The sequence below is a fragment of the Euphorbia lathyris genome, chromosome 1, assembly GCF_963576675.1.
Source record: "Euphorbia lathyris chromosome 1, ddEupLath1.1, whole genome shotgun sequence".
NCBI lineage: Eukaryota > Viridiplantae > Streptophyta > Magnoliopsida > Malpighiales > Euphorbiaceae > Euphorbia > Euphorbia lathyris.
In genome coordinates, this window is record NC_088910.1 from 29,540,297 (window position 1) to 29,560,256 (window position 19,960).

General features: G+C 37.5%; 1 protein-coding gene across 1 annotated transcript; it reads left to right on the plus strand.

The window, feature by feature from the left end:
• Positions 1–1,066: 1,066 nt before the first annotated feature.
• On the plus strand, positions 1,067–2,374 carry LOC136226493 (protein EXORDIUM-like 3). The gene has a single exon (XM_066015003.1). The coding sequence runs from the start codon at positions 1,162–1,164 to the stop codon at positions 2,179–2,181; it is 1,020 nt and encodes a 339-aa protein (XP_065871075.1). The 5' UTR covers positions 1,067–1,161; the 3' UTR covers positions 2,182–2,374.
• Positions 2,375–19,960: the final 17,586 nt, after the last annotated feature.

The following is a 19,960-nucleotide window of genomic DNA, read 5'->3' on the forward strand; positions in this document are numbered from 1 at the left end:
TGACGAGCTAGGCACCACAGGCTGCGTACTTGCAGGTTGCGAATTCGCAATCCGTGGACCCCTTGAGTTCATACTAGTGGATCTGGTTGTAACGCCGATCGTTCGTGATGGTTCTGACATGTTCTTTGTGTACCTTTAACCAAATGTTGGTAAAAAAGATCCACCTTCACCGCACCAATGATAACTTGCTGGATCCGATTTGATGATCTCCGCCGTAGTTACCTGCAAAACAGAACCGGAGACAGGATCTCCGGGAAAACTCTCTGTCGATCAAGTCAGTTTTTGTAGGAGGGTTGGTAAATTGACAATAGTATTGTGGGAAAAATGTGAATGTACCTTTCCCCCTTTGGCCTTAGGGCTTTTTATAAGTGTTCTTAAGTAACCGCCGAGGGCGGTTACCCCTTTCAGGCCATGTTCCGAGGGCGGTTACTCCTTTTTAAGTCATGCCCCCTCTCGTGGTATCGTTTGTCCTGAGTGGGAGTTTTTAGTGCTCCATTTAGGAATTCGGGGCGGTTACTCACTTCACCCGCTTCCTCTATTCGGGTCCCATCCCATCTTAGACCATGGATCTAAGTATGGACTGGGCCCGTGTAATGAATTCGGTTCGGTTTGGCTTCGCGGATCATCAAAATCCTAAAAAATATATTTTAAACCTTTTATTTATAAATTTTAATTTTTAAAATATATTAAAAGTATTAATTTTACTAATTTAATATAATCTAAAATTATAACTTATATAATTATAAATAATTCGTCTCTGTAATTTTTTCAAAATAAAATTGAAAGAAAGCCGAGATTTCTACTAAAAAAAACATTGAGATTCCAAAAATACCCATCCGATGGTGGAGCATTTTCCCGCCCGATTGGAAACAAGAATGTCTAAACAGAAAATCAGGCTAGATAATTATCATATCCTGCTTCACTCTCTCGGACTACCTTCTTGGTCCCACATTTTCTTCCTTACGCTTTTATATATTTTTAAAATCCACCTGTCCTCCATTACCCGCAAATCAATGCTCTTTCAAATTTTCAATTTTTATTTTTTACACTCTCTTCTCTCTTCTCTGTCTTCTTCCCCATTTTTCTGTTTTCTCTATCTATATATAATGCCATTTTCCTCATCTCACCTATTCTCCTCCTCCTCCCCCTTTCTCACTCACAATGACTCCAGCACCTCCACTCCCGGTGCTACTCCTCGCCGTCTTCTCCCTCCTCTCCGCCGCCCCCGTCTTCGCGTGGCGACCATGGCCCCACCTTACACCTAACTCCTCCGATCTTCTCTTCGATGGCTCCAAAAAGTACGAAGGCTCATCGGAGTTCGTCCACTTGCGTTACCACATGGGCCCAGTCCTCACCGCCAACATTACCGTACACACTATCTGGTACGGCAACTGGAAAAAATCTCAAAAGAAGATTATCCGCGAGTTCATTACTTCAATCACCGGTCCTCCGTCCAGACATCCATCCGTCTCCGGCTGGTGGAAAACAGTCCAGCTTTACACCGATCAAACCGGCGCGAATATCTCGCGTACGGTATTACTCGGGGAGGAGAAAAACGATCGTTTTTACTCCCACGGGAAATCGCTGACGAGGCTTTCGATACAGTCCGTGATTAAAAGCTCCGTCACGGCAAGAACGAAGCCGTTACCAATAAATCCGAAAAGCGGTTTATATCTGTTGCTGACGTCCGATGACGTGTACGTAGAGGATTTCTGCGGCCAGGTATGTGGGTTCCACTATTTCACATTTCCGTCGATCGTGGGGTACACGCTCCCTTACGCGTGGGTGGGGAATAGCGCGAAATTGTGCCCGGGAGTGTGCGCGTACCCGTTCGCCGTACCGAAATTCATCCCGGGGCTGAAAGCGAAGAAGGCACCAAACGGCGACGTAGGAGTAGACGGAATGATAAGCGTGATAGGGCATGAGATAGCTGAGCTGGCATCGAATCCGTTAGTAAATGCATGGTACGCCGGGCAAGACCCAACAGCGCCGGTGGAGATAGCGGATTTGTGCGAGGGAATATACGGGACGGGTGGCGGTGGGTCATACACGGGTCAGTTAATGGAGGGACATGATGGTGCCACGTATAATATGAAGGGAATCCGACGGAGGTACTTGGTTCAGTGGATATGGAACCATGTGGTGAGCTATTGCACTGGGCCTAATGCGCTTGATATGTAACGTTACATTATAATGTAATGTTATTTTGTTGTTTTGTAATATTCTGTAATTTATCAAATTGCAGTATTTGGCTTCTTAATAGCTAGCTAGCTACTAGTGTAATAATAGTTTTGTTTTGGTATGTATACTTTACATGCATGTAATTTTGTTTTTTAAATTATTATTGATTATATAAATACTTTTTTTTAAATCATTCGGGTTATCGTGTTAAAATTGTGTTACGGTAGTTGAATTATTTGGAGACGGGAGAGTACATTTGCAGGAAAGGAAAGGAAAATGGTAGATGAATTGATGGTTTTTATGTCCTTACATAAGAACAATATGGTCATATTTTAAATGTCATCTTTTATTTATGGAGTTGTCCAAAATTAGATGAATGTGAAATAAATTCATTATAATTTTGTAGGATCCAATTATTTATATTCTGTACAAACAGTTCAATGTTTAAGGCAGTGGCACCAACTATATAATGATATTAAATTTTAAAATTAATCATAATATATTTAGTATTTTTAAACTTGAACTAGATTTAATTTAGTTGTAAGTTTCTCAATTGCTTGATCTCTAATTTTATTTTATTTTTCAGAAAATGGAAAATGAAAATGAGAATGAAAAAGAAAGGAGGTGGATCAATAATTGGAGGGGGGTTGCATAAGGAGCCAAAAAGATATAAATGGGGTTGCAAAAAATGATGTTGACAGTGAAAATAGAAAATGGAAAAATGTCGAGATTATTAAAAATAGATAAACGATGAACCATATAAAGTCCAACCAAGAAAGGAACACAAGTCGTCTTCATACAAGCTGTGTACAGTGAGCTTGCATTAACATTTGATTAGGGATTTTAATTTGGGCTAATTACAAATCTAGCCCAATTAAGAGGGACTTTTTACATATCTAACCCACTTTACTTCAATCTTACTGAATTAGACACTTTTAACCATTTTGGACAAAATTACCCTTAGTTCTATTCAATCATCGATCTTCTTCTTACGCTTCTTCTTCTTCTTCTTCGGTTCATCTTCTTCAATTTCTGATACCAATCATTATCGATTTTTGAGATTATTGACGTATTATGTTCAATTTCCCATAGAAATTGTATGTTTTTAGCTTATACGCTTGCTTTTCTCGTTGGTCTTGCCTCTTTCTTCATCTGTAATGGTATCGTTTCAATTTCCTCTATTTTACACCATTTTTCTCAATTTTCCTCCATTGATGTCGCATTTGTGACGAAATTTATCGCATTTCGTCACAAATGCGACAAGAGTTGTCACATTTTGTCACAAATTCGACAAGAGTTGTCGCATTCGTCGCAAATGTGACAGCTCTTGTCGCATTTGTGACGAAATGCGATAAATTTCGTCACAAATGCGACAGCAATGGAGGAAAATTGAGAAAAATTGTGGAAAATTGAAACGATACCATTACAGATAACGAAAGAGGTAAGACCAACGAGAAAAGCAAGCGTATAAGCTAAAAACATACCATTTCTATGGGAAATTGAACATAATACGTCAATAATCTCAAAAATCGATAATGATTGGTATCAGAAATTGAAGAAGATGAACTGAAGAAGAAGAAGAAGAAGAAGTAGATCGATGATTGAATAGAACTAAGGGTAATTTTATCCAAAATAGTTGAAAGTGTCTAATTTGGTAAGATGGAAGCAAAGTGAGTTAGATATGTAAAAGGTCCCTCTTAATTGGGCTAGATTTGTAAGTAGCCCTTTTAATTCTTTTTAAACTGTTTCTATTAAGAACAGTTTTTAGTAACATTTTCAAGGGTGTTTTCGTACTCTTTCTTGTTGGAAAAAACTGCTATTCCAAAAAATAGAATTACTGTTTTTGTAAAAAAAATTGATTTTTAGCTATAAAATCAAATACAAAAGTGTCTAATCAAATATTTATATTCTCATTTTTTAAAGTGAAAAGATAAATAAGAGGACAACAAACAACAACCAAACATACACTATTTGCTACTTGCTTTTACAAAGCATAATAGTTATATTATTTCAAGGGTAAATTAGTCTATTGGGATGGGAGGGCGACTTTTACAAGTACATGTATAAAATATACTTTTGTTAAATTAAATTTGTTCAAATATTTTTTTTTTATAAACACATGTTATTATCTGAGTGGTTCAAAATCAATTTTTACATACTATAATTACTTAAAATCAAATTTTATTTAGATTACAAAAGTAATAGACCTTGTCATGGGCCGATGAGCCCGCCCGCCCGGTCCGAGCCCAGGCCCATTTAGCCGGGCCTGGACACATATTAGTGTCAGGCCCGACTCGGCCCAAGTCCGATTAAGCCCGTCTAGTAAATAGATGGGCCTGGGCTATGTAAATACCCAACGGGCCTGGCCCGACCCGGCCCGTTATATATATATTTATAAATTTAATTATATAAATTTTAGATAGCTATATTTTATTGTTATGTTGTAATTTTAGATAGTTATTTTTTATTGTTATGTTGTAATTTTATTTCGAACTTAACTATTAGTTTGTTATATTTTTCTAAGACTTATTAACTATTATGTTTATTATTTTTTATTAAAAAAAAGTTAGTATTTTATTTTAATTGATTTTTTTAAATATAGATATGGGCTTGGGTGGGCGGGCTTGGGATTCGTTGTTTAGGCCCGAGCCCGGCCCGGCCCGAGCCCGAATCTAATTAGTGTGGGCTTAGGCTGGGCTTGGGCTTATCAGGTTTTATCACAGGCCCGGCCCATCCCGACCCATGCCGAGGTCTAAGTAAAATTAAGTCGTTTTGGACGAACTTAGAGAAATTTATCGTTTATCATATATTAATCAAATTAGATTTAGTAATTAAATACACTTTCAATTAGTTAATTAACCACCCGGACTTTAATTTATCGAAATCAGGAGGACCGAAAATATCCATAATAGGAATAGTTCCAGCAGAGTAATTTTTATCTGGTCAGGGACTGAACATATGAATTTGGTAAATCAGCATTAGATTTAAGTTTATTAAAATTATATGATAAAGATTAAAATAATCGTAAGGTTTAGATTTATAGCTCTTAGATCTAATGAGAATTGATAAAATTTATTTGATCTAACAACTGGGTCCAAAACCATCTATAATAGAGATGGTTCTGGTGATCGGAAACCGATCACTCTAGAACTCCTTATCTCTGGCCTGCTTGTTCATAAATATTATGTCCATTTTTGTGAATATGGCCCTGTTTGGGAATTAGCTGTTAGCTGATTACAGTAGCTGTTAGCTGATTTGACTAGCTAATTTGATTAGCTGTTTGTGTAGACTTGTTTGGTAAAAATTAACTGATTGATAATAGCGGTTTATGCAAAGAGACGAATAAGGGCATTAATTTTGGCGCAGGAGAAGAGGGAGTCTATCATTAGGGTTAAAAAAAAAAGTCCATTAATTTTAATATTGCAAAACGCTAATTAAAAAAGCTCATTTTAAAAGTTTTTTCTAAATTAGCGTTTTCATCCCAAAACTCTCTCCCAAACCTTTATCTATCAAACACTCCAATTAGCGGTTTCAGTGGTCAAACCTTTAAAGTTGGTCAAAAAAAAATTATATGTATTTTAATTTTTTGTTGAAAAAAAATATTTTTTTTATTTTAATCGATGTTATATATTTTTAATCTATTTTTATATTAATCTATTTATATAAACAGTTAATTTTCAAACAGTATTAATTTATTAAAGCTCTATTAAATATTAAATAAAAGTTAACAAAATGAGACCCTTAATATTTAGATAGCAGATTCTTGAGTGACATCTAAATACTACTATCTTAAAAGGGACCCATCCTCTTGTACTCTCTTTCCCAATTTTTGATACAACCTTTTATTGGGATTTGAGCCTCTACCATCGCCAATGCTGTGATATTTTTTCTTTGTTTTTTTTTTTATCAAGGCAATTTTAAGCCAATGTTATGATTTTTTTTTTTTTTTTTTTTTTTAACCAGGCAATTTTAAGCACCAATTAAAAAATTTATGCCGAACTTAATTTAAGAAACTAAGAATTATTTCGTCAAATTAATCTTAATTAGTATTGTAATGCTATGATATACTTCAAGGATAAATTATATGTATCTTTATTCGAAAAAACGTTTTTAAGGTTAATTTTATCAGTATATAATAGTAAAATTGAATGCGATTGTTTAACTATTTGTAGTTTTTTAAATATTAATTAATTCTAAAATATTTAATGTATTACTAGATTTAACAAATTAATCACAAAAAATTGTTATTAGTGTGTAGAATATTTACTACTATCTAATTTTTTTTTTTTTTGACGAAGAAAGAATAATTCAATTAATGACGACAAGAAGGTACATCAGACTCAACTACGGATCTCACAAATTGAGGAGTTGAGTCCCAGAACATAGGGCTATGCCATAAAAAAAAAGATTTGGCTAAGATATCTGCTACACTATTAGCCTGGCGAGGAATAAGGGACACCGACACACCTACACAGTCCCGTGCAAGCATTCGACACGTCCTAATTATCGTACCAAACTCAGACATGTCATTCGAATTGCCCAGGAATGCATCTGTAACAGTTTTGACATCCATCTCAACCAGAACATCACGCAGGCCTGCGCTTTTGATCCAACTCAGGGCTTCCTTCAATCCGAACGCCTCTGCCGTTGGTACAGCCCAACAGCCTGCCATCGTCTTCGACCAGCACGCTATGACCTCTCCTCCAGCATTCCGACACACCAGTCCGAAGCCCATAGCCGATCCTTGGGGTCTGACCGCTGCATCGACGTTAACCTTAATTCTACCAGTAGGGGGAGGAAGCCACCGTGCAGCAGCCGTATTGCTTCTTGCTGCGACATCAGCTTGCTCTGCACAATTGATCGATTGATAATCCCAGAGCCATTGCAAGCAACGCGGAATACAGACAGAGGCCGGGACGAGGAGTTTCCGCCAAGGCAGTTATTACGCTGAGCCCAGATTTCCCACATAACTAAGCAGATACGTGACTGTTCCACTGCATCGGCTGCATTTACGAACATAACCATAAGCCAGTCCAAGACACTTGTCTTCTCCAGGCCCACCTGCACTATACCAGCAGTATTCCAACAGGCGACCGTAAAGGGGCAGTCCATGAACACATGACAGCCGTGTTCTCCAACAGTTGTGCACACGACACATTCGTTATCAACAGGGATTCCTTTCAGAAGCAGGTTCTCTTGGAGAGGTAGAATATCAGAACAGGCCCTCCAGACCAGATTCTTCACTTTTGGTGGGATATTAAGGCGCCAAATAATCTGCCACGCTTTACTATCCGTAGCTCCAGAGTAGCCAAACTGCTGGCGAAAGGCTACTCTATAGCCTGAACGTACAGTATACCGTCCGTGCTTCTCGTGGTGCCATAGGAGGCGGTCCTCCTCCATAGTATTCCAAGCCGCTACCCTAAGGATATCAGATACATCCTCATTGCTAAAGATGTTTCGCAACTTAGACACATCCCATTCTCCCGTATCCTGGATCCTGAGATCCGCAACCCTCATTCCCTCCATACCATTAGGTACCGCTGTACGAGGCCTAAAGTCTGCGTCGTTGTCAATCTAGGGGTGCTCCCAGACGCCTACCCGCTCTCCATTTTCGATTCTCCATCTGCATCCATCTGATACACAGGATTTGGCATTCCAAATACTCCACCATACTAGGCTCGGGTTGTTACCCAATTGAGCCGTTAAGAAAGTCCCCTCACGGAAATATTTAGCTTTGAGAACCTTAGAGGCAAAAGTATCATTACCGGAAACCAATTGCCAAGCCTGTTTACCCAGTAGCGCAAGGTTAAAAGTACGGAGATGTCGGAATCCCAGACCTCCATCCTCTTTCCTCTGGCACATACGCTCCCACGAGGCCCAATGGATTTTTTTCCTATCACTGTTCGACCCCCACCAGTATGCATTCATCATTTTCTGGAGCTCCTCGCAAAGAGACAGTGGAAGAAGAAAGATACTCATACAGTATGCAGGGATAGCTTGTGCAACCGATTTTAAGAGAACCTCTCTGCCTGCCTGGGATAAAAATCTACCTTTCCAGCTATGTAGTCTATTCCACATCCTTTCCCTGAGATAGCTGAAAACTGCTCTTTTACGACGACCAACCAGTGAGGGCGGACCCAAATAGCATCCCGTGTTGAGGGGAGAGTGGACCTGCAAGATGCTTTGAATCTCCTCTCTCAGCTGAGGTGCGACATTAGCACTAAACATAACCCCTGACTTCTGCAAATTCACAGCATGTCCTGACATATTCTCATATTCCAAGAGGATACTTCTCATCACTAGGCACTCTTCTCGGTTTGCCCTAAAGAAAAACAGACTGTCGTCAGCAAAGAACAGATGGGATATGCACGGTCCCGCTCTACTAGCCTTACACCCATGCAGCGACCCCTCCCCTTCAGCCTTTTTTAGCAATGCGGATAGGCCCTCTGCGCATAAAATGAACAAATATGGCGATAAAGGGTCCCCTTGGCGAAGCCCACGGTTCGGTGTGATAGGGCCTATCTCCTCTCCATTGAGGATGACCTGATACTGGACCGATGTAACACAGAGCATAACCCATTCTATGAACTTGTTATCAAAACCCAACCTTACCAAAACTGCCCGGAGATACGGCCACTTCATTCTATCGTATGCCTTACTAATATCGATCTTAAAGGCCACATCCCCCTGTTTAGCTTTGCAGCGCCTACGCATGGTATGGATGAGTTCAAAAGCAACTATCACATTATCACAGATAGCACGACCAGGTATAAATGCTGACTGTTCAATTGAAATAATCTCAGGCAGGATACATTTGAGGCGATTAGCAATTACCTTGGCCATGATCTTATATAAAACGTTGCACAAGGATATCGGTCGGAGGTCCTTCATTAAAGATGGTGTGTCCGTCTTAGGAATTAACACCACGTTAGTCTCAAACAAGTGGGTAGGAAACTGACCGGTTGTAAACCATTGGCTACAGCAGGAAAATATGTCATCTCCAAGTAGTGGCCAGAACTTCTGATAGTAGGCTGGATTAAGCCCGTCCGGGCCAGGTGCCTTATCCGGATTCATCGAGAAAACAACCCTTTTAAATTCATCTTTGGTAAAGGGGGCAAGCAGGCCAGCGTTCATTTCTGGAGTCACCCGCGCAGGTAAGAATTTGAGGTGCAACGGGGTATCCTCATCGGCCACACAAAACACCGACTCAAAATAGTCCCTGGTCATTTCTGCCATTTCTACTTGCGATTCAGCCCACGTGCCATCGGCTCGCTGTAGTTTATCAATGGAATTTTGCCGCCTTCTACCCGACGCCGTACTGTGAAAGTACCTACTGTTCTTGTCTCCGCCCTTTAACCAGAGCACATGGGAGCGCTGGCGCCAATATTCCTCCTCTCCTTGTAGCAGCGTATTTAGCTCGCCTCTAAGCCTTTTAACCTCCTCAACCGACAATTGGTCCATTGCTGTTAATAGGACAGCAATGCGTTGCTTACACTGCTGTATATCTCTTGTGTATTGCATACGGTGTTCATCACCCCATTGGCGCATAACCGCGATACTGTTATGAAGCCGATCAAGGAAGACATTACCATCCGACTCGACCCAGTCCCGTCGTACTGACTCAAGGAAAGCTGCCTCATGGAACCACCTGTTTTCGACTCGGAACTGGAATCTGCGCTGTCGACGCTGAATATTTTGTAGATTGAGTTCAAGTGGTACATGGTCAGATACCCCAGTGACTAAGCTGCACAACGACGCCCTCGAGAACAGAGAAAGCCAATCCTGGTTTACCAGACACCTATCCAACCGTTCCTCCACGAACCTATCAGTTCCTCGTCCCTTTTCCCACGTGAATCCGTGACCGTGAAGCGGAAGGTCCTCAAGCCCACAGACGGTGACAGCCTCTCGGAAACAACGATACAGCCATTCAGGGTGAGGGCCCCCCCCTCTTTTATCAGACACAAAAAGGAGATCGTTGCAATCTCCAAAAACACACCACGGAAGCCTAGACTTATCCCGCAATTGACGAAGTAGGCCCTAGGACATGTGTCGATTAGCATGATTCGGTTGTCCATAATAGCCCGTACAACACCATAACGGGGTAAGTTGAGATGAAATGGAAAAATCAATATGTGATGAAGAAAAACTCAAAACGGAAATATCAACTTTATTAATCCAAAGTAGGGCCAAACCACCACTACGACCCTCCTTATCAACTACAAAACAAGAATGAAAGCCAAGAATACACTTAATCTCTTCAATTTTATTTGAATGAACTAGAGTTTCCATAAGAAAAACAAAAGCTGGCTTGCGGGACAGAACAAGGTTCTTCAGCGCACGTACTGCCCGCGGATTGCCAAGTCCACGGCAGTTCCACGCTACACCAATCATTGCGAAAGGCGGGGCTCCGTGTTGGACCCGACCGATATATCCTCAATGTTTGACTGAGCCGAAACATCTGCATATTGAGTAAATGTAGAGTTTCCAGTATCCGTTTCTTGCACCTGACTATGCATAGTTCTCTTCCTCTTCTTCTCTTCACTGATCTCCAATTCTGTATCCTCCTCCATCCTCCTCTCGTGCTCGGCTTGCCCCTCCAAGATACGAGCCTCCATGCACACATTATTTTTTATTAACCACATACATAGTCGTGGCTGATGTCCCTGTATTTGTGTCATCCGAGCCTTTGCTCCCCTCATTCTCTTTGAGCGGTTGTACTTCGGCTTCCATCCTCGGCCCCTTCGAACTACCAGAATCCCCATCCTCACGCAGCCACTTCTCCCCACCTCCAAACCCTTGCCTCCTTTTTGCTCGGATCCAGCGTCCCCATTCCTGAGGGGTCTCCCCTTCAGCGTGGTTAAAATGGGTAGGGCAATGAGTGTCGCTGTGCCCTAGTAAACCACATACATAGCAGATTGCACAAGCACTCGGAACCTCATACTTGAACTGAACTACACTCCACGCTCCATTCTTCAATCTGATCTTCTTCCAACGTTTCAGAGGGATGCGCACATCCACATTCACACGGACATGCATATAACTCTTCCAGCCGCCCGAGTTATTCTTACTGTCATATTCTGTAAAGGTCCCCACGAAATTCCCAAGTAAGGTTCCTACAGCAGTCGACATATACCCCAGAGGTATGTCATGGATTTGGACCCATATGGGAACCTCATGTAGCGGTACCGCAGACGGGGTCTCGCCCTCTTGTAAGTGGTGTAACAAGAGAAAAAAGCCATAAAATGTCCAGGGGCCACCACTGAGAACTCGTTTCAGGTCGAGCTGATGGTAGAACTGAAACATATAGAGGCCATTGCCTATATCCCGGATAGTGAGACCCTTCCCCGGCCTCCACACTCCGGCCATGCGGTTTTTCATAACCTGAAATTTGATTATCCGATCAGTAAGAAAGCGTCCCACAAGGCAGAATTCATTCAGGGGTGTTTCTACCGATGCACTCTCGGGCACCAAGTCAACAGCATCATCTTCGGCTAGGTTTAGGGAGAGTTTTGCCAAGCTTACGTCCATGGCAGATCACCGGCGCCGCCGCAAGGATGGAAAAGATTAGGGCGTCTCACAAAGGAGATTAACTCGTAAACGTCTCACAAAGGAGATTAGGGCGTCTATGTCACGTTCTTAATCACTTACTACTATCTAACTGACATAGTTACAAATAATAATATATGAAATTGTTTTCGTTTATTTGTAAATGTATTTGAGAAGTCTCAAATAATTACCAAACCAATTAATTCAAAGAAAATTATTAGACAGAGATAAAATAGTGTTTCCTAAAAACGTTAAGAATATATATTTTTTTACCCATTCATAATATATTTGCATTTCGATATAATAACAACAACAAAGTCTTAGTCCCGAAATGATTTGGAGTCGGCTAACATGAACCATCATATGAAACCGTACAATCAAGTCGTGATACAAATCTCTCCCTCCACTTTGTCCTATCCATTACCATATTGAATATGGCATATTCTCCTTAATCTCTAATAAACTCATATCACTCTCGATCACCATTCTCTAAGTTTGCTAAGGTCTACCCCTATCCCTCACCATTACATACATTTGCCACTCTTCAGTCCTTCTGACCGGCGCATCAAGGTCAAACCAACTTATTCGGTTTTTCCTCATTTTATTCTCAATAGATATAACTTCTACTTTTGTCCTAATTATTTCATTACTCACCCTATCATTTCTCGTATGACCACACATCCATCTCAACATATGTATCTCCGCCACCGACATCTTATGAATGTGACAGTGTTTCACTGTCCAAAACTCTGTACAATATATTTACATTTCGATATCGGAATAAATTTGAACCTTATCTATTAATAATTTATGTTTTTTTTCATTTTTTTTCTCAAATAAATAAATGTTATATTTGTTTCAATTTTGAAACTCTTCTTTCTTGATAATGCCACTGTTTGTCTTGTTGTATATATGCGTGAAGGCCAAACTTTGTGTTTTCAACTACATCCATCATTTTTCAGTATCGTTTTTTTTCTTTTTCCAATCCATCATTATTTATTTATTTATTGGTTACAACATCATTTTTTATTGAAATAAATAGAAGTTACAGTAAAAATTGAAATTATTAGGAAACAAATGTTGTCCATGGCTTCTTCTTCACACAACTTTTATAGCACCAGCATTAATTCTATGTAGTGAGTACGTACTAGTCAAATATTATAAAATAATGTGTCGGTCTATATGATTTGATTATATAGATGTATTAAAATAATGCATGGATCAACAGTAAAAAATGACAAATTTTAGTATATTACTGTAAATCTTTGTTTTTTACCATTTAAAATATAATTGGGTAACCAATTATTTTATTGACAGAGAAAGGTTTAAAAAGTACTAGGAAATGTATAAATTCCAGAACAATACAAAACGCCCTATCAAATCTAGTGGATGTTTATTTCACATTTTCCGGATGTGTTTATTGCTTTTCACTCCAAACATTATATTATTTCGTTAGATTTTTTAAAAGTATCTGATTATCTATATTTTTTTATCAATATTTATATAATATATTTTTATTTGTATAATGATATTATTCATTAATTTAAAAGTTACTCTTATTAATCTTTGAACATTTTAAGAGCAATATCTCACTATTTATCAAACACTAACTAAACTTATTGATCAAGATCTATGAGTAGTAATACTAGTATAAAATATGCATGGAAATGTGAAAATGCATAAGAAAATTAAGGACAGGAACGCAATTTAATAAATATATATATATGGAAAAGCGTAGGAAAAAGAAACACAGGTTTAGAGGAGAATATCTGTAGCGAGCTTTGAAAATGTGAACATGAGAAAAAAGAAAACATCATCAAAATCGAGAAGGGGTGGAGGGTGCAAAACTCAATATAAATATACAAACGGTCAAGAGCTTAATTTGGAGTCTCAAGTCCCATCCCATACTCATGCCTGCTTTTTCAATTTTGGGATTGCTACCTATTCAACTGCCCCATAACATTATGCCTATAATAATAATAATAATAATAATAGAAAATTACAAGATTGAGTCAAATTGAAACTTATTTACATATTCAGACCAATTATTCAGCACAATATATACAGTAAAACCTCTATATAGGAATACATTTGGGACCGAATTATTTTTATAACAATTGGGAGGTTATTACTAAATAGAGTTTGGTCATACAGATTATTACCAAGTTGGGACCGATTTTTTTTTATAACAAAATAGATGTTATTTATATATACAGTATTCTTATATAAAGGTTTTAATATATCTAGACTATTTAGTTGTAACTTTCCGAAAATACTCTTCATATATATATAACAATTTAGAAGTTTCTTACTCTTTCTTTTTCTCTGTTCATTTGCGAACTCGAAGGCACCGCTAAAAATCATATTTGTGTATCTATTGTATTTATACTCTTTCTTTCGATTGACTTTAAGATTCTTTAGTATGTTGTACGTTTTGCCCATGATAATACTTCCCGCATATGATTTTACTTCGCATTTTTCGTGAACTGCGAAACCTGAACAAAACTGCGAAAGGAAATACTACTTCAGTACATGAGTTTGCTTCGCAGTTTGAAATTGCGAAGCAAACTCATGTATTGGAGTAGTATTTCCCTTCACAGTTTTGCTCAGGCTTCGCAGTTTGCGAAAAATACAAACTAGTAACTTTTCTTATTTGCCTAAAATATACACAAGTAAACAACATCTATAACAAAATCTATTCAAAATTTACAACATGATTGCAATAATAATTCAACAAAGAGTCGCATCATTGTCGTTTGGAATACAACTAAACCGTAAACCCTAAACTAAGTACTCCCAAGGTAATCAGTCCTTGGATCAGTAAGACGAGACTCATTAAAGGAAGTTTGAAAGTGAATGTACCAGGGGTATACCTTTCAGCAATGGCATGAGCACTAGTGTACTACCCTGAACCCTAAACCTAAAAAGTGTGTTGAAACACATTTCCACACTGATTTTGATTTGACAAATCTATTTAAAATTAAATCCTTAAGATAAATTTCCAACACATTAAATTTAAATGCTTTGATTTATTATCACTAATGTGTTTGTTGAGTATTTTTGGAGTAATTAAAATTACAAGTGCAAAAGATATTAAAGACAAAGCCCAAGTCCAAAAAGCCGAGTCAAAGGCCCAAGCAAAGCCAAAAAGAAAGTCAAATGGATCAAAAGGCTTTTGATCCACTCAGCCCAGCAGGAAGAAGGATCCAAAAGGATGGCTAACTCCTTCACAACGAAGCTGCTGAGTTCAACGGACACGCAGACAGAGCGGAAGTTGACTTGATAAACTTGGGGACAAAGGCTATCCAAATGAGGAAAGGTTCTGACGCAACAGAGAAGCTGTCGCTCCACCTTCTAGGAATCTTTGTCTAAAATGGAGAGACAATCTGACGCTTACTGACTAAAGCAACTGAATCATTGATCAAACAACAGAGAAGACTACGTTCCTATTGGCCGTGACACTAAGCACTGAGGACGAAAGGGACATCAGAGCCATTTCCCTCCAACGGTTATTTCAAAATTTGAAATGATCGATGGCTTCAAGTGTCACTATAAAAAACCTATCATTTGCTTCAATCTAGTGGGTTCTTCAATAAGCCGAAACTTTGAGCAAATTCTCTCTTGAAGTTCCCTACAAAAGCAAAGCAAAGACATCTTACACCAACTCTCATTTTCGTGTAATCGATTAGATTAGATCTTTCAAAGTGTTCTTTGTTATAGAACAAAAACCTTATCAATTATCAAATTGTTAGGAGACTCTGAGTTGCTCGGTATTTAGCACTCAAAGGTAGATAGTGTTGAGTATAGGTTTATAGAGAACAATACTCTGTAATACTCGCTGACTATTGTAAGGGTTTGTGCTCTATCCAAAAGAGCTCAGTAGTGGATTAAAGCTCGGAAAGATTCCGGGGACTGGATGTAGGCAGGAGGCCGAACCAGGATAAAGTTGCTGAGTAACATTTTCTATCCCTTAACTCTTTTATCTGCTTGCTTTTATTTCTGCTTAGTAAACGCTTAACTTGAGTATACTGAGTTGTGTGATCTGGTGCTGAGTTCATGAATAGACTTCCAATTGCTTTTTCCTGACTCAATGTTAGAAACAACTTTAGTTGTTGATCAACTAAAGCTGCCTCTGACTATATCCAATATCATTGTGCTAAGAATCAAAGTGAAAAACTATAACTCACAATGGTAACAAGTCAGACTAAATACTTAAAAAAAACTGCGAAGCCTGTGAAGGTAATACAACCTGACTAATATGAGTTTGCTTCACGGTTTGCGAAAAACTACGAAGCAAACTCATTATGCGAAGTCATTTTCTGAAGAAAATACTACTTCAGTACACAAGTTTTCTTCGCAGTTTTTGCAAACTGCAAAGCAAACTCATTATACGAAGTCATTTTCTAAAAAACAAATACTACTTTAGTACATGAGTTTGCTTCGCAGTTTTCTTAAACTGCGAAGCAAACTCATTATGCGAAGTCGTTTTTTGAAAAAAAAATGGCTTTCATACTATCATTTTGAACTATCTCTAAATTCTAGCTAAAAAAATAAAAAAGCGCAACTAAACCATAAACCAAAATCGCACAAACAGATAACATGAAAATATAAAACTCTAAAAACATTGAAATCATAGAAATACAGTAAATACTTACATTTTTTCTGTCTTTTGCCATTGAAATCGACAATAAACACATGACAAATTTAGAAAAAATCGTTTCTGTAAAGAAAATGGTGCCTTCGAGTTCGCACAAGAAGAAAGAAACCAAGAAAGGAAGAAGAAACAGGAGGATGAAGAATGGTGCCTTCAATTCGTACAAGAAGAAAGAAACCAAGAGAGGAAAAAGAAAGAGGGAGATGAAATGATGCCTTCAGTACGCACAATAAGAAAGGAAGGAAGAGAGAAAGATGAAACGATTGAGATATTTTGAAAATCTCACAAATAAATAATCTAGATATATAATGTGCTGGATATTCGGTCTAAATATGTAAACAGACCTCTAAATTGACCCAATTTTATAATTTTCCCTAATAATGATAATAGTAAAAGAAGGTATTACCAACCTTAAATTTTACTTAAAAAAATTGATCGACTTATAATAAGAGTGTCTCATTCTAGTAATCTGGCTTACAATGAATGTCATAACCGAATAATATGAAATCTTGATTATTACATGACCATTTCATGTTGCAAAACTAGTGAGAACCCCTTGTTAATGAGTGCTTTCTATGGTTACTTTGTTTTTGACAAAGTAACCCTTGGAAGTGCATCCATTATCATTACTTGAGATTTAATGGTCGAAAAAGACCATTTAATCCCTTCAAAAAAGCATATCGCTAAATTTTTCTCATAGATTTTTTTGGACTGCATCTGTCACATTACAGATATAGCCAGTGCAAACACGAGTACAAACAGGTCTTAAATTCGTATAGTCGTTCCAAAAAACTTGCAAATTAGTAAAAAAAAATTGTAACTTCTAAAGGTTTTTGCCCTTCGCGGAGAGATGTTGTTATCTTATCCCGTCTTCTGGCTTCTCCTAGGCCGCCTCCTGCTCCCAACATTATTCCGGTCCATTGGTTTAAACCTCCTCCGGGCTGGGTTAAAGTCAATGTGGACGACACTGCTTTAAGCACTCCTGGCGAGGAAGGAGCGGGAGGTATTTTTCGCAACTATCGAGGCTTTCCCAAAGGTTGTTTTGCTTTTTCTACCCCTCCTTCTTTTGCTTATATGGCTGAATTGAGAGCCGCTATTTTCGCAATGCAACTTGCTTGGGAGAAAAACTGGCATCAACTTTGGGTTGAGTCAGACTCAATGTACATAGTTAATCTGCTTAGACATCGTTCGATGGATATTCCTTGAAGTATTCGACAAGAGTGGTTGTATTGTCTCAGCATTTGTTCTAGGATGAACATTCTCTTTTCACATATCTTTAGGGAAGGAAATAGAGTTGCTGATGCATTGGCAAAATTTGGAGTCTTTTCCTCAGTGATCAATTGGTGGCCTTCAGCTCCTGCTTTTGCCACAGGTTTATCAATGATGACATTTGTAGTATTTCACACTTACGTTTTTCTTGACTTTTCATATCTTTTCTACTCCCTCCTTCTTTTTGTTTATTCTCCTTCATCTTCTCTTGTTCAAACACTCACTTTTTTCTTTTATTAATATATTACGGGTTTGTCAATTCTTGGGCCATGGGTGCTCACCCCGCCCAAATTCTGTCTCATCCCAATTTCTATAAAAAAACACTATTCCATAAAATACTTTGTGCAACTGATCCACTAATCCAAAAAAGCATAAGATTGTTGCAGCGTTTCCAGGCTTTATACACATGATCTGTTTGCGCAAGAGATTCTAAAGTACAACAAACTCAAGTTTGTTCTTTAACATTGGCGCCATTTTCATATCTCGAACCCAAGAATGAGTTACTGTTTGCAAGAACATGAGAAACAAGAATCAAAGAAGTACTCTCTCTATGATGCATATAATATGAACTAGTCTCATCAACTTCTTCTTGGATGATTTGATTGTACGTGTGATTCAAACTTCGATTAACACGCGTGGAACTATTAATATGTCAATGTTTCCTAAAGCAAAACAATTAAACTAAATAAATTCAATTGTTTTACTGTAGAGGTTAGTGTAAAGTTAGTTTGGAAGTTGATGTGGTAATGTATTTTAGGAATTGACGTGACTAACGTGATCATCTATGTGTTATATTATGTGTTAAAACAACAACATAATAACTTGAATTATGCATACAAATTACACCTACAATTGGAATATCAAAAAAAAAAAAAGAAATTATTAATATATTTACAAATAATTATTTAAAATTTAATTAATTCATTTGAAATATCACAGGCTTAACAAAGAGTTTAAATATACAACTTTTCCATATTTATATTTTATTTCACATTTGTTTTGACATTCATTCGGTCTTAATATATGCTCTAATAAGATGTATGACAACTTCTAAAAGTAAAATAAAATAAAATGCATGATAGGATAAAGTAAGGAGGTTGATTTTGAGATACAAATAGAGGAATTAGAAAACTAATATTAATTCTTCTTTAAAAAAATAAAAATAAAGTAAGAGGTATGTGGATTAGGTTATGTTTATTTTATTTTTGAGAAAGTAAAAACGAACTAAGTAAATGTGATAGTTGAAATTAATATATAGTATTAAGTACATTCTATCTTATAAGATTATAAATTTATAATTTGATAAGAACTTAGAGCAATAATTATAAAGTTGGGATAAAATTAGAAAATTCCATAATTAATAATGATTACATAATACTGGTATGTTTCAATCCTAATTAAATAAAGAAGAATCTGGGAACCAGCTGGTTTGAGGGTCTCCCCATTTATGGTATGAGTCAAGAGTATATAACATTAAATTAAAAAAGAAAAAGAAAAAGAAAAAGTAGGCTTAAATTCGGAGAACGTTACTTTGACTCGTGACATAATATGATTGTTAATATTGTTATAGAGTAGGTGAGGCCTTAGGGTTTGATTAAATTAAATAAACAAATTGATTGATAGTTCCAAATAAAGAAATTAATTTGTTTTTTTCTGAAAGGAAAGAAATTAAATTGTTAGCTTGTGAGAAATATAAATTTAATAATTACAAAAAAACAAACACTGTAGATATTAGTCTAAATAATTCAATCGAAGTTGAGAATTCGGTGGAAAAGTAGGAGCGGCGCCTCTTTTGACGCTTCACTTAATTTCTTCACTTCACTAAACAAATCATATCATCTATTCTTTTCCTTATTCCATTCCATTGCTTTTATTTTATTATTAATTATTTCGGAATAAATTATTTTTTGGCTTAATACGTACTCAGTTTTCTGAACTTGTCTTTTTTTTTTTTTTCATTTTACTCCTTAAATTTAAGAGACAACCTATTGACCTCATAAACTTCCAAAAAACCACCTAATTTACCCCTCCTCTCCGACGTCGCTTGAATTATTGCAGCTTTGTATTTTATCAAATCAGCACCACGTTAGAGAGGAGGGGTAAATTGAGTGGTTTTTTGGAAGTTTAGGGGTCAATAAGTTGTCCATTAAGTTTAGGGTAAACTACACCAATGGTACCTGAACTTTACATAGTTTACACTTTGGTACCTAGATTACATTTTGTCCCAAAAATATACCTGAATTAACGATGACCGGACAATTTAGTATATTTTTACCGGTTATGACCGGTCAACGCAATTTTCATGAGTTA